This window comes from Tarenaya hassleriana, unplaced genomic scaffold, assembly GCF_000463585.1.
Source record: "Tarenaya hassleriana unplaced genomic scaffold, ASM46358v1 Cleome7, whole genome shotgun sequence".
Classification (NCBI taxonomy): domain Eukaryota; kingdom Viridiplantae; phylum Streptophyta; class Magnoliopsida; order Brassicales; family Cleomaceae; genus Tarenaya; species Tarenaya hassleriana.
The window spans coordinates 447,994-469,870 of NW_010969548.1; the positions used below are offsets into that span (position 1 = coordinate 447,994).

Sequence of the window (21,877 nt, forward strand, 5' to 3'; positions counted from 1 at the left end):
TCATTTGTACTTTCTATATCTATCATTTCATTATTTAAAATTTTATAAGTCGCATAGATCTGGATACTCACGAGAGAATCTCATTAAACCCGAACTACAAATACCCAGATTTTATGAAGCCAAGACTGAGATAATATTTTTGTAAAACCCGCAATGATGAAGACGAGAAAAGATTTTTAAAAAATTGGGGGTACGTGATCCGTGTCCACCCCTACTGAAAACAATTTGAATTAATTTTTTTTCTTCTAAATATGTAATATAAATAACTCTTTAAACCATTTTTTGTAACTGTGATAAGGCTCATATTATTGATAGATATTAATATCATTGTTAAATAGATAAAATGATCGAAATGATGTATCATTAACATATATATATTATCAATATGTTTTCAATCTATATCTGCAAAATAGTTTTTACTTTTAAAGACATTTTTTTTTTCTAAAACTTGAAGACAACGACGTGGATAAGGAGGTAATACCGCCAAAAGAAAGTTTAATTTAATAAATTTGTAATTATTTTATGGGAAGCCCAAATGATCTTATCATATATTTAAAAATGGAAAGAGTTTTTTCCCAACAAAAAATAAAATAGAAAGGAGTTATAATACTATATTCGGAATTTGTTTTTATTGTCGGCTGCAATATTTTATTTATTTATTTATTTATCTGCCGTCCGCTACATGAAGTTGAACGTTTCGAGTGCAAAACCCACCACCACCAAGGCACCTCTCTCCCCTTTGTAGATTTACTCAAAACCCAGAAAACCCATTATCGAAAGTCGCTTTCTTCCCATGTGACTTTCGATTGACTTTTCTTCGTCTCCCTTTTCTTCCCTGGTGAATTAGGGTTTGCTTCTTTTTCTTTTTCTTTTTTCCAATAGCAGATAGCCGAGAGAGTCAGGGAGGTGGAGACCCATTTCGGGGTTCTCTCTTTTTTTTTTATGTAAGTTTTTTTTGTGCTTGTGATGCTCTTTTTCTTGTGTTCTGATGATGTTTCTCTCCATTTTTGACGAATCCGGTACTCTATTTGATTTCTCGATCTCCGATGGTGTTTTGCTCGATCCGGGTATTGCTAATTTTACGATCTGGGTACTGCTCACGCTTTTTGATTCATGTCTGATTGGATTACGTATATTTGTCTGGTTTCTCGATTTTTTTTTAAAATTTATCTTGGTTTGAGTAAGAAAAAAAAATCAAAGTTTGGTCCTTTGTCTTCGTTTTCCCAAAACAAGTTCATCTTCTCCATACAGTTGAAATTTAGATCGTACACGGGGTTATCATTTGGTATGATCTGATGTATTTACCTTGTTTGAGTTGCGAGTTTCTTTTAATGATCTCATCTTCTTCTTTGTTGACGAGTTGTTTGGGTTCTGTCTGATGAGGAAAACATCCTGATCTCTGTTCTCTGTGTTTTGGTATTTCATGTTAAACAAAGTCAACCGATCTGAAGAGAAAAACGTCCGTGTGGAAGATGATGATGTTCAGCGAGATGGGTATGTGTGGGAACATGGATTTCTTCTCCTCCGCATCTCTCGGAGAAGTGGATATATGTCCTGCCCCACCGGCCGAGACAGAGCCGGAAGAACCGGTCGTGGAGGATGACTATACCGACGAAGAGATGGACGTGGATGAACTGGAGAGGAGGATGTGGAGGGACAAACTCCGTCTGAAACGTCTCAAGGAGCAGACCAAGACTCCGGAAGGAGCCGATGCCGCCAAGAGGAGGCAGTCGCAGGAGCAAGCCAGGAGGAAGAAGATGTCGAGGGCGCAAGACGGGATCTTGAAGTACATGCTGAAGATGATGGAAGTGTGTAAAGCTCAAGGATTTGTCTACGGGATCATCCCCGAGAAGGGGAAGCCAGTCACGGGTGCTTCGGATAATCTCCGCGAGTGGTGGAAGGATAGGGTGAGGTTTGATCGGAATGGTCCGGCTGCTATCGCTAAGTACCAAGCCGAGAATAATATCCCGGGGTGCAACGAGGGTAGCAATCCGATCGGGCCGACACCCCACACGTTGCAAGAACTCCAAGATACGACTCTTGGATCCCTCCTGTCGGCTCTGATGCAACACTGTGATCCTCCGCAGAGGCGGTTTCCGTTAGAGAAGGGAGTTCCTCCACCGTGGTGGCCAACGGGAATGGAGGAGTGGTGGCCTCAACTCGGTTTACCAAAAGATCAAGGCCCTCCACCTTACAAGAAACCTCATGATTTGAAGAAGGCGTGGAAAGTCGGTGTCTTGACTGCAGTTATCAAGCATATGTCACCCGATATTGCTAAGATCCGTAAGCTCGTGAGGCAATCCAAGTGCCTGCAGGATAAGATGACGGCCAAAGAGAGCGCTACTTGGCTTGCAATCATCAACCAAGAAGAGACCCTTGCTCGGGAACTTTATCCCGAGTCCTGTCCGCCTCTTTCCTCAACTGGAGGAAGCGGGTCTCTTCTCATTAACGACTGCAACGAGTATGACGTTGAAGTTGTCGACAAGGAGCCCGTTTATGATGTGGAAGATCACAAACCGGAGAGAGTGATCAGTCCTCCAAACTTTCCGATGCCTAAAATGCATATGATCCAACAACATTTCCCGGTCAAGGAAGAAGTCACGGGTGGAAACTTGGAATTCACGAGAAAGAGGGGACCGAACAGTGATCTAAACCCGAGGCTGGACAGAAGAGTCTTCAACTGTGAGAACCGTCACTGTCCTCACAGCCAAATCAATCTGGCGTTTCTGGACAGGACTTCCAGGGACAACCACCAACTGGTGTGTCCGTACAGAGAGAGCTCCATAGCATACGGAGCAATGGCGAAGTTCCATGTCGGTGAAGTAAAACCCCAACCCTCTCAGCCGAGACCAGCGGTGGCAACCGTTAACTCAGCGGTCCGACCATTCGACCTATCAGGAGTTGGAGTTCCGGAGGATGGGCAGAAGATGATAACTGAGCTCATGTCCATTTATGACAGGAACGTCCAGAGCAACCACCAAACTGCTTCAATGGTGGAGAATCAGAACATAACAACACTTCAGCCAAAACCCCAGAATCATCAACAACAACAACAACAGCAGCAGTTCAACCACAGCACGGGAAACACAATCCAAGGGAGCTTCTTCGAAGACTTGCTCATCCCCAACGGCAACAGCAACAGCAACGGTAATAGCAACAGCAAGAACATGTTTTTGCAGGGGAATAACATGTTCAAGTTCTCAAACCCCCAATTCGAAGCTGCCCACAACAACAACAGCAGCAACAACAACAACAACAACACTAACAGTGGATTTCAGTTAGTGTTCGAGTCTACGCCATTCGATCTGGCTTCATTTGATTACAGAGATGAACTGCAGGCAGTAGGAATCGATGGAATGGCAAAACAGCAGCTACAGCAGCAGCAGCAGCAAGATGTATCTATATGGTTTTAAAGCATATATATATATAGTGTCATCTGTTGTATACTTCTCTCTACGAACACATCTTCTTCTTCTTCTTCTGATTCTGGTTACTGTATTTTTCTTACATCTTGATGTAATGTAACATTCTGGTTCTTGTTGTGATGTGTTTGTAGCCACTCTTCTTTCACGATTATAAATATTTTTTCTGTAAAACTTTAACAAGTGCCACTTTTTTTTATGAAATTTTCTTCACATTTAAAAAATCATTGGATGCTTTCTCTTATAAAATCAGAAGATATTACAAGTCTTGTGGAATAGTCATCGTACTCGCTATCGCTAGTGTATAGTGATGTGTTTTTAGCCACTCTATTAACGGTGTGTTAACTGTTGTCGGCTTGTGACACTCACTTACTCCCCCTTTGTAATTTCCTCTGAACTGGGAAATCATCTTGGAACCAATATTCATTATAAGTTTTCCATTATATATATATATATATATATATATATATATATATTTATAGATATTTGTGTTAACTTTATGAATTTTATGTTGTTATAATATCAAATACCAAATTAATATCTTTTTATTTTTATGATCGTATTATCAATGTTAACATCCTTCATAACAAATTTTGCTAAATCATATAGACTATGAATATTCGAACAGTGTAAATGTTAATTTGAATGAAGTAACAAAAATAAATATGCTAATAATTAAATAGACAGTGACTTTGGTCCATTTAATGTAGTACGTACATATTTTATGGTCTTTAAGCATGTTCGTTATGAACTTAATTAAAGTACTTGGTAAATTTAATCTTAAAATAACGTTACATCCAACTGTCACTCCAATATTCTATTATTTGGTGATTAATAAACAACCGTTTTAAAAATATTTTCATTAAATTATGCACGAAACATACAATTTTTTAAGATAATAATCTGATCATTAACTGGCTTTATAAAATAGATAATTTGGACCGTCGTACCTGAGTAATTAAACAACATCATAATCATTCTAATTTTTTATAAGTTGTTCTTTCTCTCGTCACGCCAATTCAATGATAATAAAAATATTTATAAAATTATGATAAGAAAATTAGGACACTAACAACCTCAAAATTATAATCTGTAATTATCTTTTGTTAACATCTTAATTTTTAAGAGATTGTAAGATTACGAAACATGCAGTGCGTGTGTGGATTAATTATAAAATAACCTTTCGCATTATATACTAAATCGGGTGTCTGTAAAATTCAACATTAATTAATATATATTATGCTGACGAAGATTATAAATATGCAGTAAAATTAATTGCATTATCTATATCATTTATACAATACATTTATTTCTACAATTTATTATCTGTATCGTTTTAGATGCACGTTAATTTAATTAGACCTCTACAGTTTAACGTATTCGGTGTAAATTGCAATATTGTAAGAACGATTGATATACGAAATCTTTTTCTAGACAACAATTTATGTAAACTACGTTTATGTTCTATATATGAAAACTATATTTAATATATACGGAATTTCACATTGCTAGAGTTGAAACTTCCATGTGAGTCGTACCAAAATCCTCTGAATCAAAACCGAATTATTTATGTCCGGTTTAATCCGGTTTAAATTTAGGGGCGGGAAGAAGACGATGTCGTTGTCGCTTTGGATGAACGCGTCTTCACTTAATGCAAGACAGCCCATGTGCGTTTTTGCGAAACCCCACCTTCAATTTATTAAGTTGACCAGATTCATCCACCCAACCTCACATTATTATTATTTTTTTTTTGTGGAAGAATATTCTGGATTTTTTTTATTCTTAATCTGCCCAAAATTCCCTAATATTTTTTTATGTTGAAATATTTTTTTTAAAGTACATTATATTCTTAATTTTTTTTTATTTTAACTAAAATTATATTGTTTATTAAATATTTACATGATCTATTTAAACTCTTTCGATTATTACTAACAACAGCAACAGTTACTTTACAATTTTTAATGATGTCGAATTCTGATTAAATAAACGAATTATGGTATCATGCAGTAAAATAATTTATCATATTGGTCGAGGCTACTTTGGTCCCGTGGTTATTCGAGAATTATTATTGGAGATGAAAAGTATCATTTGAATAAAAAAAATGAGGAGGGAACATTTTTGTGTTTTGTGCATTATGTTTTTAAAATTTTTAAATTGGTAAAAATTGAAGGGTAATATAAATAAATAAAATAAATCGTCGTGCAATTAAAGAATGAGAAAGAGGAGAGGGGGCAAGGCGGGAGACAAAACGCTTGCCTCCTGCAAAACACAATTAACTTCGCCGTATGCCACTTCACTGTTCATGCACCTCCCCTACATACATACATACATACATACATACATTCATACATACATACATACATACATACATACATACATACATACATACATACATACATACATCACATGTGCTTAATTATAGCTTTTTGTGATCATTTTCTAAGCCCATTAATCTCTCAAAAGCCCGGTTTTGAATCACTTATGGGTTCGGGAGCTCATACTTGGGTCGTATCCACATTCATACAAATATACAATAGCGAGTAAATAAAATAAAATGGGATGAGGCTATGGAGACTTCAAATAAAAACGACAATCATGGTATGTATATCTATGACATGTATATACACTATATATATATATATAACCGAGGCTTTTGAATTTTGTTGATAGTTTGATGGATTAGTGTATATAGAGAACTGAAATTCATGGGTTTTTATCATCAAGATAACTTTGCGGTGCCAAATTAAATATTATATTTTGAAGTTCCGGCGGTAAGTCGTCTTCTCTGCCATGATTCTAGTTTGGGTGAATTCGGATTTGCCTCTCTCGATTTCTCCATCTCTCTCCCTTTCTCGTCCCGTTTCTCTCTGTGGTGTTTTTGGTTCGGCTACTGCTTGTTGTGTTCGCGTTTGAACTGATTACATCCGCTCTTTTAGGGTTGTTTGTCTCGCTCGATTTCGCCCTCTGATTAATGTTTCGGAGAATCTTGAATCTCGCTCGCGAGGAATTTGTGTTTCAGTGTCGTTGGCTACGGTGATTTTCCGAACAAGGGCACATTCAGTCTCTGTAATTCAAATTGAGTTCTGAGTTTCCGGGTTTAGGGTTTCCGTTCGTTTCGTTGCCACACCAACGAAAGTTTCAAATTCTGGTGATTGGGTCTCTTCTTTTTCTCTCCTTTTGATGTTTGAACATATAATTCTCGAATCTGTTTCTTTGCAATTATGCTATTCTTATTGGTTAAGGTATTGGAAAAGCTAAGCTTATTACATCGCGGTTGTAATGATTTTCAGTAGTTTCAGTACTTTCTAGACAGATGCCGGAACGTGGAAAATTTTGAGTGATCGAAATAATGCCTTGTGTTAGATTGTAGGGTCTTGAGAATCTGATGCTTGAGTACGAGAATGGCACCGATCTGGGAATTTGGAAACATGGAAGAGAGATCTATGTTGCCATTCTTGAAGCTGAATTTAGCTGAGTACTTCTAAGCATTAGCTTATAATTAGAAGATTCAAGATTTACGTCGGGGTTAATGTCTGTGTAGTAATGTTTCCCTGTCTGTACATGTAAGTTTATTGTATCGTGATCACTTTATATTGCTAGACCCATATGTAGGATGACTTGAAAACAAATCTGAAGTGCTTGCAGCTGTTTAATATCCATACATGACAGGTATCTTTTCTTCTCTCCTCTCACACGATCTTACCGTGTCGGGATTGCATGTTTAGTGTTATATGATTCATCCATCTCTAATATTTTCTGGATGTTGTTTCTTTTGGTTTACATATGGAAAAGATCAAAAGCGTTTGATAGAAACAGTTAACATCACAATGTGAAAGCTGCCCCTTTGGTAATTTTGCGTGTAGCGCTCGAACTCTGGACCCTGAATAAGCTCACAATGGAAACCTCTAGACTCCGAGTCTGAGCTTCTGAAATTAACACCACTGTTTTTATGTTAAGGTTTGGATGGGTTAGTTTGGGTGGAATCAATGCTCATTAACAATATCGATTGAGTGGGGGCCTGTTGGAGCACATCCCTGTTGTTGATATGTTTTTGGAGAGTGTGTATCAATTCTCTTCTTGTTTAGTCCCTTATGGTGTTGTTATATGGGTTAGAAGTTGAGCATGATGAGTAATTCTGTTTGCTGTTCTTGGCGTATACTTCTTTCAGTTTTTCCTTTGCCACTTCGAAGTTTCTCTCTGCGTTATCTTTTTGGCAACCTTTTGGAAGAGATGCAGCACTTAGCTTTGTTTTTCTAAGGTTTGCCGATGAAAGAAGTAGCCGTTACAATTGACTGTATGAGTTGGGAAGCATGATCAAGCGTGTTGTGGAGCACTTACGGTTGGAGTTGCCAGAATTTGATCTTGTGGGATTGTTCATGCCAGTGGTGAGGAATGTAAGGTTAACTCGCAGATGGTATCAAGATCGTGCCTTTTTGGTCATTGCCCTGCTCGCGTCGCAAATCATTCTCTAAGTTGATCGTTCTTACGGCGTTCGTGAGCCGCTTTTTTCGTGAGGACGACAGCCTCGGATCATTTCCTGGAACTGCTTCATCCCAAGTGAAGCCATGGACCAGCTCCACTTACTTTCTGGTCGAGGCTTTTGCCAATGGCAGGCAAAAGTTGAGTGTATGAAAACCGGAGGCGATTCTCTTGCGGAACAAAAAGATATCAATGCCATTAGTTTGTTGGTTTCCGTTCGATTTATATATATTTTTTTATTAATAAGACGTAAGAGATTTTCATTTTTTTTTGTTCCGTATTAAAAATTATATCCTATCTGTTGAACTTGATTTTGCATAATCCAACAGATTCCCAAACGACCACTGTACAAATGGCGGGTTAAAGCCCATTGTGTTTTTGTTTGTCGGCTCATTGAATTTTCTATATACGTATTTTGTATATTAATTCTTTTCTCCAATTATGAATACATACATACATATATGTATATATATGAGGAGAAGCTGCCATGGAACTTAGAGATGCAGACAAAGACAACACAAAGACAAATAAATTTTTGGGACCAAAAAGATTAATATCGAGTAGAAGACCATTACCTACCTCTCTGACCTCTCACACTGTTCTCTATCTCCTCACACCTCTCTCTCTCTCTCTCTCTCTCTCTCTCTCTCTCTCTCTCTCTCTCTGCGGCTTTGATTACGCTTTCTGATTGAAGAGCCCAAGAAGCTCAGATTCTAGATTCTCTGCTCTTCCATGAAAGTCCTTTTATTACCCCTTCTCTCTGACAATCTCTGTATGGATCTCTGTCCTTTCTCACTTCTTCCTCTGTTCTTCGGCTTCTGGGTTCCACTCGAATCTGCTGTTTTCCTCACTTTCTGTGCATCTGTCATCGTTTTCCGAGCTGCATTCTGATCCCGTCACGTTTCTCTGCCCGATTGCCATGGCGGATCCCAAGTTCTTATCCCATTTGACTGCTCTGATTCATCTCTGAAGTCCATGACTTTTGCTCTGATTCATCCTGGAGATCATCAAAGCATATGATAATTCCAACTTATTTATTCATTCGTACGTTTCTGGTGTGTTTGGTTGCGGTTCCCGGTTTCGGGTACTTGTGTTTCTGAAGCTGTTGCAATCATGCACACGATATGTTCGCTGGTATTACTCTTAGTGGTAAGCGTTTCGGGTTTCTCCGATTTCGAAGCTCTTTTGGAGCTCAAGAAGGGTATACAAGAAGACCCTTCAGGTCGAGTTCTTCCTTCATGGGATTCCGAGGCTTTGTCTTCTGATGGGTGTCCCAAGAATTGGCATGGGATCTCTTGCATTGGAGGTTATGTTACCTCCATTGATTTGAATGGGCTAGGTCTTGTTGGGAATTTCAGGTTCAGTGCAATTGTTGGCCTTAGAATGATGGAAAACATAACGATTTCGAAGAATCAGTTCAGTGGAACTATATCGAATATCGGTTTGTTCAAGTCTCTTAAGTATTTGGACTTGTCGTGTAACGTGTTTCGTGGGTCTGTGCCCTCTGGAATTGAGAATTCGAGGAGCTTGAAGTTTTTGAATCTTTCCTCCAACAATTTCGGAGGAGAGATTCCCTCTGGTTTTGGGAATCTTGACAAGTTGGAGTACCTTGATTTGCATGGCAATAGTTTCTCAGGCGATGTGATGAATCTGTTTTCTCAGCTGGTTACTGTGGCTTATGTGGACATAAGCAGGAACAAGTTTTCGGGTTCTCTTGATTTGGCTCTTGGAAGATCGAGCTTTGTTTCCTCAGTTCGATATTTGAACGTAAGCGGAAACTCTCTGGCGGGACAACTGTTTGCTCATGACGGCATTCCGTTTTTCGATAGTTTAGAGGTGTTCGATGCTAGCAGTAATCAGTTGTCCGGTTCTGTTCCTCTGTTCAGTTTTGTCGTCTCTCTCAAGATTCTCCGGTTACAAGGCAATCATTTTTCAGGCACTTTACCACAAGGTCTTGTGCAAGAAAGTTCAATGGTCTTGTCTGAACTAGATCTCAGCCTCAATCAACTTGAAGGTATTCCTCCTTTTCTTGCTTTCCCAGTTCATACTTCTTTAAATTCTTCAACCTCGGTTTTCTTTTCTTTATATACCCATCTTTGCAAATCTTTTATCAGTGTGTATATACATTATTGTTTTGTTGCTGTTTGTGGCAGGTCCTGTTGGAAGTATAACATCGGGAACACTCGAGAAACTGAACTTGTCCTCAAATAAACTTTCGGGTTCCTTGCCCCTGAAGGTAGGACATTGCGCCATTATCGACCTGAGTGATAATAAAATCTCAGGAAGCTTAGCCAGGATAGAGAGTTGGGGAAATTATGTGGAAGTTATCCGGCTGAGTTCGAACTCACTCAGTGGATCACTACCTAACCAAACTTCTCAGTTCCTGAGGCTGACCTCCTTCGAAGCTGCCAACAACTCGTTGCAGGGCGTTCTACCATTTATTTTAGGAACTTATCCTGAAATTAAGACCATTGATCTCAGTCACAACCAACTTAGTGGCTTCCTCCCTGGAAATATTTTCACTTCTGCAAAATTGACTGATCTCAAACTGTCAAGCAATAATTTCACAGGTACACTTCCTCTTCAAGATGCAAGGAGGGTCGGGAATCTGAGCTTGACCGCTATTGATCTGTCACATAACACTTTAGGTGGGGTTATTCCCGAGGAACTCAGTCAGTTCCGTAATCTTGTGTCTCTGGACCTTTCAGATAACGAGTTTGAAGGGAATATCCCTGATGACCTTCCAGACAACCTTGAAGTACTCAATGTTTCGGCCAATAATCTCTCTGGCATTGTACCCGAGAATCTCAGACGGTTTCCAGAGTCGGCATACCATCCAGGAAACACCTTATTGATCATCCCAAATTCTCCATCCACGCCGAAAGATGCCGCAGATATAACATTGAGGAAACATATGCCTCATATGAAACCTTCCACAAAGGTTGGTTTGATTGTGGGTTTGGTCGCAGGTACTGTTGGACTCGCCTTTGTTTGTCTTTTGGTTCATCATGTGGTAAAGAAGAAACATAAGGAGGAGGAGGAGAAAATGGAAGGAATTGAAGGAAAGAAGAGTGGTCCGAAAGCTGAATCTTCCCTTTCTCATGCATCTACTCCCAAAACGAAGGCAGAGCCACCGGTCTCTTCACCTTGCTTCTCCCAAGATCGTGATTCAGGAACTTCTTCCGCGGTTTCGCAAGTGCCTAATGACCCTAAATTGACAAGAAAGGATGAAATCTCATCATCCCCAATGTCTCTTGTAACCTCGGTGACTCCATCACCATCCAGAATCCAGAGTTCTCCTGAGAATCCAAGGTCTTGCCAATCTCCAGTTAAACTGGCCGGTGACTTGTACGTTTTTGACAGTTCTCTAGTGTTTACACCAGAGGAACTGTCCTGTGCTCCGGCTGAAGCTATGGGGAGGAGCTGCCATGGAATATTGTACAGAGCAATGCTCAACTCTAATTGTGTGTTAGCAGTCAAGTGGTTAAGGGAAGGGATCGCAAAAAGTAAGAAAGACTTTGCCAGGGAGATCAAGAAACTTGGTAACATCAAGCACCCGAATCTCGTTTCCCTTCAGGCTTACTATTGGGGTCCGAAGAAACACGAGAAGCTCCTCATATCAACATTCATCGATGCACCTTCCTTGGCTCACTATCTCCAAGGTACGTAGGACTTCGTTTCAGTAATGCTGCTTTTACCAGTTCGGATCTGGATTGTCTTTAGAACTCATCCTGTCTTGTGCAGAGACCAGACCGGGAAACCTTCCACCCTTGTCCTTGGACAACCGTCTCAAGATTGCTCAGGACATAGCCCGATGTCTCAGTTACCTACACAATGAGCGGGCAATTCCGCATGGAAATCTCAAATCCACCAACGTCCTCTTACAACCTTCTCCCGAACTTACTGCACGCCTAACTGATTACAGCCTTCACCGGATAATTACACCGGCAGCCACAGCCGAGCAAGTCCTGAATGCAGCCGCTCTCGGGTACCGCCCGCCAGAGTTTGCCAGCTCGAGCAAACCTTTCCCGTCTCTGAAAAGCGATGTGTATGCATTCGGGGTCATCCTACTAGAGCTTTTAACTGGCAAAAGCTCGGGAGAGATAGTTTCCAGTGACCCCGGGGTCGTTGAACTCACTGACTGGGTTCTGAAGCTTGTGGGACAAAACCGAACAGTTCAGTGTTTCGATCAAACCCTTCTTGAAACACCCGATTCGAGTTATCTCCCTCGGGTTCTCATTGAAATGTTGCAAGTTGCTCTCAGCTGCATTTTACCGGCGCCAGAGAGGCCGGATATGAAGACAGTGTTTGAAGAGCTTTCAAGCATATTACCTCACATGTGAAAGCTTCCGAATGAGCAAGAAGGTTCTCTAACTTGCTATTTCTAGGGATGGGCAAATGGTTAGGTTACTGTTAATTTGGGTTGGCTATACCAAATGGTTATTACATTTTATTCCATTTGGTTCCTTTCGGTTTCAATTTTGTCTATTTAGAATTGTACAAAATTAGAACCAAATAAATATTCGATTCGTTTATAGTAGGAGAATATCCAAACAAAATATAATATAAAATAATCATCTTAATATATAAAACAAAAAATCTAAATTTATGTGACATAAAAAACAACAAAATAAAAAAACATCATACGTAAATATCGAACAAACTTTAAAAATAATAATTTAATAATAAAATAATAAAAAATAATAAAACAATGATTAAATTATGATATATATATATATATATATATATATATATGAGATGTATAAACAATCAAATTCGATTCAGTTTGGGTATCGTTATTTCGGGTTTTGAGTTTTTATTCTCAATCGGTTATTAAATTTTAATCAATTCGATTTAAATTCGGTATTTTCGAGTTATAAAAAATTATAATCAATCGATTATTCGATTCGGTTCGATTAATAAACTGAAATTTTTTTATTTGATTCGTTTCGATTATGCAATTTGATTCGATTAATAATAAACGAAGTAGTCGAACCACATACCCACCCCTAGCTATTGTCATATTTATGTGTTTGTTGTAAATTATGACAAACCCATTGTTTTTACCATTGATAGCAATTGTTTCCTAAATGCTAAAATAATACCTGAATTTTTCAATTTTCGAAAAATAAAACCTAAATTTTATTTTTTATCAATAAAATCATAATTTCATTTTTCAGTCAAAAATAAACCTGAACTTTAAAATCTTTTTTATTTTTAACTCTATTACTGACGTGATATTCCAATATCGTAACATGAGGATTAGGGGTGGGCATTCGGATCGGGTTAATCGGATTCGGGTAAAACCGACCCGGTTAATCGGGTTTCGGATCGGTTCGGGTTTTGACAAAATATCCGATCGGTTAATATAATCTTATAACCGATCGGATCGGTTCGGTTCGGGTAAATAACCGATCGGTTTCGGTTATCCAATTAAACCGAATTAAAAAAATAGGTTAATTAGGGTTTGGTTTAATCCACATCGAGTAATCTCTCATCTCCTCTCTGCCTCTGCCATTGCCGACTGAGTCCTCTCCTCCCGTTCGCCGCGCCGCTTCAACAGTCCCCTCCGGCCGAACCCAAGGTCTGCGTCGACTGAAGCAAACCTCTGCTTCTTTCCCGTTCGCCGCTTCAGTTGTCCCCTCCGGTCTCTTCTCTCTCTAACTATCTGAAATCGCTCATCTCTCTCTCTGCATCTGTCGTCGTCGGTTTCCTCTCTCTCTCTCTCAGTGTCATATGTTTTGTTCTTTGCAGGTTGCGAAGCTCTCTCCCTGATTATTCCGTAACAGAGGTCGAAACTCGAAAGCCAGAGAGGTACGATGTGTGTGTGTGTGTGTGTATTCGTGTATGTGTGTGTGTATTCGTGTATGTATACCAGCGGCGAGAGATTATGGCTCGGTTGGTGGCGTATCGGTGCATGTGTGTGTATCCGTGTATGTGTGTGTATCCGTGTGTGTGTGTATTCTTGTATGTGTGTGTGTGTGCATTCGTGTATGTATGTGCGAGTATTCGTGTATGTGTGTGTATTCGTGTGTACGTGTGTGTGTGTATTCCTGTATGTATGTGTGTGTATTCCTGTATGTGTGTGTATCCGTGTGTGTGTATTCTTGTATGTGTGTGTGTGCATTCGTGTATGTATGTGCGTGTATTCGTGTATGTGCGTGTATTCGTGAATTTTGATTGGTAACCCAGCTGAAGTCCCTCTCTTCTGATTTTAATAAACGGTCCAGTCCATTCATGTATGTGTGTGTGTTCTATGTGTGTGTGTATTCGTGTATGTATACAAGCCGGAGAATCGTATATTTTTTTTTATTTGTGTATAAACGTATCATTTGTATGTTAATTTTAACAGATGGAAAATCAAAATTCAGAATTAGTTAAGGTCGGAGAATCGGTTGGTGATAAAAGGAAAGAACCGGCTTCAAATTCACAGTTACCTCCGAAAGGAAAGAGGATAGTTCCTGCAAGATCGAATGTATGGAATCATTTTACCAAGCTTTCCGATAATCCAAAGAAGTGCTCTTGCAATTATTGTGGTGTTGTATTAACGGGATGTTCATCAATGGGTACAAGCAGTTTGAGAAATCATATTCAAAAGACATGCAAGGTATACCAGAATCTCTCTGAAAGTGGGTCTCAACAAATTTTAACCAAAGATCATTCTGCAGTAGGATCTTCTAAACTTATTGCTGTTGGGTTTAGTCAAGAGGCATGCAAAAGAGCTTTGGTTAGGATGATCATAATGGACGAATTGTCTTTTGCATTTGTTGATGGAGCTGGATTTAGACATTTTTGTAACGTTGCATTGCCTTCGTTTGTGATTCCTTCAAGAAGAACAATGACAAGAGAAATCTACCAGTTATTCTTGAATGAGAAAGTATGTTTGAAGAACATGTTGAATGAGAACAAGCAGAGGGTGTCTTTTACGACGGATATTTGGACTTCAATAACAACAATGAGTTATATGGTTATTACTGCTCATTTTATCGATAGAAATTGGCGTTTGTACAGAAAAATTATTAGTTTCAGTCCTATATCAAATCATAAGGGGGAGACCATTGCAAGAGAATTTGTGAAATGTTTGATGGATTGGGGTATTGAGAAGGTTTTTACCATTACCGTGGACAGTGCTAGTGCAAATGACTATGCTTTAAAGTTTTTGAAGAATAGATTGGGTGCTTGGAATGCAGATACTCTTGTGTTGAATGGTGATTTCATGCATTTGCATTGCGGGACACATGTTTTGAATTTGATTGTCAAGGATGGGTTGTCTGATATGGGTGACAGCGTAACGAGTATTCGTAATGCTGTGAAGTATATAAGGTCATCTGATTCAAGATTGCAAGCTTTTAAAAGTCGAGTTGGAGGGGGCAACTTTAATAGAGGAAGTTTGGTTTTGGATTGTGCGACACGTTGGAACTCGACTTTCCTAATGTTATCTTCCGCTTTGAAGTACAGAGATGCGTTTAAACGAATGGAAATGGAAGATAAGCTTTATGAGGACTATTTTGGCGAAGATGATGATTCCATAATCGGGAAAAAAAGGCTTGGTCCTCCTTCAGAAAATGATTGGAAAAATACTCATCGACTGGTATGCTTCTTGAAGATTTTTTATGACTCGACTTTGGCATTTTCTGCAACTACAAAGGTAACTTCCACTTCCTGCTACAATGAGATTATAAAGGTTGAAACAGTTTTGTCTTCCTTGGCAAATAATCCCGATCATGAAATGAGTAAGATGGCCAAGATAATGAGATTAAAGTTTGATAAATATTGGGATGAGACGGAAAAGATCAATAAGTTATTGATCATAGCTTATGTATTTGATCCAAGGAGTAAGATGAGTTTTGTAACTTATTGTTTTGACAAGATGTATGGTAAGGATAGTGTCAAAAGTGTTGACTTTCCACGTAGGATGTCGGAACACTACATTAACAATAGGATTAAAAATGACAAAAATTTTAAAAATCAGGTTTATTTTTTACTGAAAAATGAAGTTATGATTTTATTTGATAAAAAACAAAGTTTAGATTTTATCTTGTGAAGATTGAAAAGTTGAGGTATTATTTTGGGATATTCTCAATTTCTTTCTATTGAAATAAAATTATGAGATCAGAATAAAATTAATATACCATTTATTGTCTTTGAGTAATATATATCAAAATGCCAACAGTACTTATTTCGGTTCATTTACACCATGTTGCTCTTTAAAACTGCATTTATGTTGAATCGTAATCCTTTGTTGTGTTCTTTATTGTTTTACTTATTTGTAGGGTTAATCGTTTTGAAGACTTTTGTTTTAAGAAAAAAAATATTTTTAATGAGATATAGTCCCTCCATTTCAAAATACTTATAGTTTTAGGTTATTTTCCATATTTCAAAATATTTATCATTTTACATTTTCAATACATTTTTTTACAATAGTTTCCAATTTTATTCCTATCAAATTCTAATAAATTATTAATGATAACATTATTTTTATTATTAAATAAGAATATATATATATATGTGACTTTTTCTCTATTTTTTAAAAAAATATGAAATAATCTAAAACAATAATTATTTTTTTTGAAACGGAGGGAGTATTATAAACCAAATTAATGGAATGAAATTTAAATTAAACAAAAAAACTATGTAAAATCGAATAGGCATAAGCATTTTTTAAAACTGAAAAAATTCTGAGTTAGAAAATAGGAAATATTCACCCTAAACAAAAAAAAACCTTAGATTTTTTAATTAATTTTTTCCCCAAACATGAACTGTCACTCCATCGTTTAGTAACCTAATAAATAATAACAATAAATACATATTAGCATATACATATACATGTATGTATATATGTATGCATGTATGTATTTACTATAAGTCGTCAAGGGCCATTTATATTTTCTTGCATTTTCTCTCGAGGGCCTCGACTTTCTCTCCTCAGAGATAGAGAGGAAGAGGAAGACAAATTTAGAGGCCGATCAGTTTATCTTCTCTCTCTGTGGTATGTGTTCTTTACGTCTCAGTTTATGTGTATTGTTTTTAAATTATGCTTTTTTTTCGTTAATATTTTCTATGTTTCTGTATTATGTGTCTTTTATAATTTTAATTTTGGAGAAAATAGGGGAAAGTAGGTATAAAATCGGCAAGAATGCCATTTATAAAAAATTATCTTTAACAAAAAAAAAACAAAAAAAATAAAGTAGATAAAATTGGAAAATGAAAAAAGTCTGAATTTTTTCTCTCTTGTATAATTTTTTTTTTACGAAACCTGATATTGGGTTTTTTTATACATAACAGAAATTAATTTTTGACACCGAAAAGGTCCCAAAAAAAATTTACTTATCAATATTACAATTCATTTTCTGGGTTTATGAACAAAAACTTGCTATGCATTATTTTACTTGTTTTTTAATATTTAAAATGCAAGGCCAATGGCATCATGAATCATATACGTACCCAAATTATGGACATAAAAGACTAAGTCCTTCGTAAAAGTAAACGTATATATACACATATACACATAGATTTTAGCATTATTTACTCCGTTGATGAACTTTCACTTCCATGGTTAAGAAAACGCAAACTGTTCTGTCTTCATTCATTAGAAACTCCGGTTTTTAAAAAATATCAAATAAACAATTTATGGTTTGTTATTTACCCAAAAAAAACAATTTATGGTTTATTATATAGATTCCTGGTTTGTGTTTGTGTGCGTATCTGTGTATGATTGATTGATAGTTTTTTTTTTCTTCATCAAATTCAAATTAAATTTTTTTAAAAATTCCAAATAAAAAACGTAATTATAAGAAATAAAAATAAATAAATCTCTATTTTGTATATGATGCATGCCTAACGTGCATACCACAATCTTGCGCCAATATCTCCTCCATGTACTCCCGCGTATTATACAGATACATACATAAGTATTGTATTTATACATGTGTGCGTTTTTTTTTATAATCAGATCATTTCCGGGACTTCGGTCCGGCTTCATCCACTCTAGGTCCGGTATATATATGTATGCATATATTTGTGTATATTTATGTACACGGTGTCACGGGTTTATAAATTTATTGACTCTACCCCGGTGTTTAGATTTTGTCAAGTAAAAGACTTGAAAAAAAAATGATCTAAATCTACAACGGTGGTAAGAAATTTATATATAAAAGATTTATCAATTTTAAATATTTTTATTATTATTATGTTATTACATTATTTTCAAGTGTTTATATGTATCATGTGCGATAAAGCCACCGCGTTATATATATATATATATATTCTTTAGCTTGTGCATATTATTTCAGCAAAAAAAAAAACTTGTGGTTCTTATCTTACTCGCGCACACGTAATGCACCGTTTAAAATAACATTTGTTTTCCATTAGTATTATTATAAAATTTGCTCCGCATCAAATTTATATTTGATACGTTATATTCCAACGGTATACGTGACTTTTTAAACCTTCTTTTATTATTCATTTCATAGCCGAAAAATTTTCAACTTTTCTTTTTGTATATCTACTATTACATTCACGAAAATAGATATCTTAGAATAGTGTTTTATTAAATATTTACATTGATGTACGATGTATTTTGGAAATATAAATTTGGTAGGAAATTTGCGTACTCGTCATACTGTGGATTTTTTTTTTGAAACTCATACTGTGGATTTATTGCACATTTTTTTAATTTAAAATGATTTTGCAAAATAATTTTTTGACATATGTTTTATGGGTTTGTGAAATTTGTGTAAGTTCACGTTTAATACTCCAAATCCCATACTGATGATTATTTTCTACAGGACAATGATATTCCAATATCGTAACATGAGGATTAGGGGTGGGCATTCGGATCGGGTTAATCGGATTCGGGTAAAACCGACCCGGTTAATCGGGTTTCGGATCGGTTCGGGTTTTGACAAAATATCCGATCGGTTAATATAATCTTATAACCGATCGGATCGGTTCGGTTCGGGTAAATAACCGATCGGTTTCGGTTATCCAATTAAACCGAATTAAAAAAAATTAGGTTAATTAGGGTTTGGTTTAATCCACATCGAGTAATCTCTCCTCTCCTCTCTGCCTCTGCCATTGCCGACTGAGTCCTCTCCTCCCGTTTGCCGCGCCGCTTCAACTTATTTTCTACAGGACAATCGAAATTACAACAAAAACATCTTAAAAATATATATATATATATATATATATATATATATATATATATATATATATATAATATTCTTTTGTTGGGCAAATGCATGCAATCACGTCTTAATTTACGGATTTCTTTTTTTCCATCTTAATTAATAAAAAATATACAATTATGGGGAAAACAAAATCAAAGATTTTATGTGGTCCCCACAGTTGCAGCGCGTGCCTTCACACTTTTTCTACGCGGTATTGCGAGTTCCATCTCAGGCCTTCATATAAATGCTTCTCCACATAAGCGCTCATATCTGATTCCGTTTCTTACATTCACTGATTTCCCTTTTTTCGGGGGTTGCAAAATCAGATTTCATTTTTTTTTTCTTTTCGATAATCATTACATTCAAAATTTTGCAGCAACTCTTCGAGCTCTGATTCTTCTATCTCCAATGGCGGAGCGAATCCATCCCGCTGATTCGCCATCTGAGAGCGTCGCCTCCGGCCAATTTTCGGGCCAATTCAGCTCCGGAGAGTTCCCGAGAAAACCTTCTCCTCCGCCGGGAACCTACGTCATCCAAGTCCCCAAGGATCAGATCTACCGCATTCCGCCGCCTGAGAACGCTCATCGCTTCCAATACCTCTCCCGGAAAAAACCGAATCGCAATCGCTGCCGCTGCTGCTTCTGCTCCTTCCTCGCCGGAATTATCACCCTCGCCGTCCTTGCCGGGATCTCCGCTGCTGTGCTGTACCTCGTCTACCGCCCCGAATCGCCGCGGTATTCCGTCGAAGGAGTCTCGATCTCAGGCTTCAACGTGACGTCAACATCCCCGATTTCGCCGAGATTCGACGTCACCGTCAGATCACGTAACGGTAACGGAAAGATCGGGATCTACTACGAGAAAGGGAGCTCCGTCGACGTTTACTACAACGATCTCGATCTCTGTAACGGCGCGTTACCGGTGTTTTACCAGCCGACAAATAACGTAACGGTGTTTAAGACGGCGTTAACGGGAGCGAAGATTCAGCTGACGAGTTCTATGCGCAAGGAGTTGAGAGACCGGCAGAGCAAGAAAACGGTGCCGTTTAAGCTGAAGATCAAAGTGCCTGTTAGGATTAAGGTGGGTTCCGTCAAGTCATGGACGGTTTCCGTTAAAGTGAACTGTGAATTAACGGTGGACAAACTGACGACGGCGTCAAGGATTGTGTCGACGAAGTGCAGTCAGGACGTGGATTTTTGGTGATGAAAAAACGTCTTTTAAAAAGGGGAAAATATAAAATAAAAATAAAAAATAAAAAAAGAGTACAGGGGCTGTTTGGTTGTAGGATTTTTTACAGTGTATTTGTATTATGTTCTTGACATGGATTTTTTTTTTTTTATCATTTTTTGTTATTGAGAACTTTGTGAAATTGTGAGTGAACGGTAACTTTTCTTTTTTTCAGAAAAAAAAAACGAGTTCAGTTTTTTTCTTTTTCCCGGTAACATGAGAATATGCTTCTTACAAATAATTTATTGATTGTATTGGTTGTTGTTGGCATGGTTGAATTTTTCATATGTAGAAGGTGAAATCTGGACCATGACATAAACCAAGAATCATTTTCTGAGAGTTAGTAGTAAATCAAATTTTTTTTATTATTAATCAAAATTAAACAAACATAGATTGGTTAGACATTAGACATATAATTTATAACTCTTCTATTACAGTTAGTTCACTTATATCTTCATTAAAATTTTCGAATTTCATACATGTCTTAAGTTTTCATACTTCAAAGTTCTGACACAATTATTCAACTTTATGATAAAAATAAAACTAATATATATATATATATATATATCAAGAAAATAAAAGAAATAGATAATAAATGGCTGAGTAAGAGTGGATATTATTCGTTGTTGTTTTTGGTCTTGAAAACTCGTTTCATTAACTTTCTATTTATTTTTGAGAATCTGATTTTAGTTTGATTCTATTTTACTTTATATTTAAACAAACTTATAACTAATCATTTTCACACTAAAGTCCAGATTAATATAAAGGATAGAGATCATCCAAGTGATTTGTAATATATATCTCTTCTTTAAATTTAAAATTTGAATTCGGAGAAAGAAATTTTATGTGTATCTTTTTACCGGTTGAACTATCGAAATTTGAGTTGTAATAGACAAAGAAAAAGAAAATGTCTATATACTTTTAACGTGTATCTTTTTAACGTAAAAAAATAATATAATAATACAAGAAAAGAAAAAGAAAATGTCTATACTTTTAAAAAAAACATATGGAATTGGAATATTTGAGAAGGTTAGAACCGAAAAAACCATACGGCAAATGACGAAAATGAATTTTTGTTCTATTTTGTTAATTATTTCGGCATTAAGATTGTGAAAATCAATATAAAAGAATCCTAAATGATTGGAAAAAAAATCAGGAGATTCATTAGCCACTGTAACTTTTAAATTCCATACTTTATTATGACACTATATATGGTTCAGCTATTTTGTTGTAAATGGAAATCATTTTATTTTATTTAGTAAGAAACTCTAGATAAAAATAATAATTTTATATTTCAATATTTCGACGGATACCGCATGGTTATTATTTTTGTCTTTAATATCAACAATAATACATTCTCCTAAATCCTAACGGATGTAATAGAATATAGGTCGGAAAAAAGTGACATTTTTTTCAAATAATATAACAATAGAGATCCTTTCGTAAGCAAATTGATCCGGCATTAGTACACATAGGAATAACATTTGATCAATTTCAACTTATATATATATATATATATGCATACATTTTCATGGAATTCTCACATATTTAGAATTAGAATTTTTTAAATCTATAATTCATTTT

General features: G+C 36.6%; 3 protein-coding genes and 1 long non-coding RNA gene across 7 annotated transcripts; all 4 read left to right on the plus strand.

The window, feature by feature from the left end:
* The first annotated feature begins 694 nt into the window (after nucleotides 1–694).
* Nucleotides 695–3,563, plus strand: LOC104800488 (protein ETHYLENE INSENSITIVE 3-like). 3 transcript variants are annotated; one of them, XM_019201035.1, is made up of 2 exons: nucleotides 695–1,067; nucleotides 1,437–3,563. In XM_019201035.1, exons 1-2 carry the CDS (start codon nucleotides 1,047–1,049, stop codon nucleotides 3,411–3,413), a joined length of 1,998 nt encoding a protein of 665 aa, XP_019056580.1. In that variant the 5' UTR covers nucleotides 695–1,046; the 3' UTR covers nucleotides 3,414–3,563. The 3 variants fall into 3 exon arrangements, with proteins under 3 accessions (XP_019056580.1, XP_019056581.1, XP_019056579.1); XM_019201036.1 differs by having other exon boundaries at nucleotides 696–944; XM_019201034.1 differs by having other exon boundaries at nucleotides 951–1,090.
* A 2,201-nt stretch (nucleotides 3,564–5,764) lies between these two features.
* Nucleotides 5,765–8,222, plus strand: LOC104800489. 2 transcript variants are annotated; one of them, XR_769745.1, is made up of 2 exons: nucleotides 5,765–6,020; nucleotides 6,359–8,222. It is a non-coding gene; the product is annotated as an uncharacterized LOC104800489 (long non-coding RNA). The 2 variants fall into 2 exon arrangements; XR_769744.1 differs by lacking the exon at nucleotides 5,765–6,020 and adding an exon at nucleotides 6,028–6,193.
* Nucleotides 8,223–8,518: 296 nt separating this feature from the next.
* Nucleotides 8,519–12,438, plus strand: LOC104800490 (probable inactive receptor kinase At5g10020). Its single transcript, XM_010523302.2, has 3 exons — nucleotides 8,519–9,915; nucleotides 10,055–11,563; nucleotides 11,646–12,438. The coding sequence occupies exons 1-3, from the start codon at nucleotides 9,015–9,017 to the stop codon at nucleotides 12,242–12,244; spliced, it is 3,009 nt and encodes a 1,002-aa protein (XP_010521604.1). The 5' UTR covers nucleotides 8,519–9,014; the 3' UTR covers nucleotides 12,245–12,438.
* A 6,918-nt stretch (nucleotides 12,439–19,356) lies between these two features.
* LOC104800491 (NDR1/HIN1-Like protein 3) lies at nucleotides 19,357–20,452 on the plus strand. Its single transcript, XM_010523303.1, has one exon. It carries the CDS (start codon nucleotides 19,478–19,480, stop codon nucleotides 20,267–20,269), a length of 792 nt encoding a protein of 263 aa, XP_010521605.1. The 5' UTR covers nucleotides 19,357–19,477; the 3' UTR covers nucleotides 20,270–20,452.
* Nucleotides 20,453–21,877: the final 1,425 nt, after the last annotated feature.

What these genes read in the sequence shown, in the direction of transcription:
- LOC104800488 (XM_019201034.1), top strand. Translation starts at nt 989, where the DNA reads ATGATGTTTCTCTCCATTTTTGACGAATCCGGTACTCTATTTGATTTC. An exon ending in TTGCTAATTTTACGATCTGG is followed by an intron (nt 1,091 to 1,436) that starts GTACTGCTCACG and finishes TGTTAAACAAAG; the next exon opens with TCAACCGATCTGAAGAGAAA.
- LOC104800490 (XM_010523302.2), top strand. Translation starts at nt 9,015, where the DNA reads ATGCACACGATATGTTCGCTGGTATTACTCTTAGTGGTAAGCGTTTCG. An exon ending in CAGCCTCAATCAACTTGAAG is followed by an intron (nt 9,916 to 10,054) that starts GTATTCCTCCTT and finishes TGTTTGTGGCAG; the next exon opens with GTCCTGTTGGAAGTATAACA. An exon ending in CTTGGCTCACTATCTCCAAG is followed by an intron (nt 11,564 to 11,645) that starts GTACGTAGGACT and finishes TGTCTTGTGCAG; the next exon opens with AGACCAGACCGGGAAACCTT.
- LOC104800491 (XM_010523303.1), top strand. Translation starts at nt 19,478, where the DNA reads ATGGCGGAGCGAATCCATCCCGCTGATTCGCCATCTGAGAGCGTCGCC.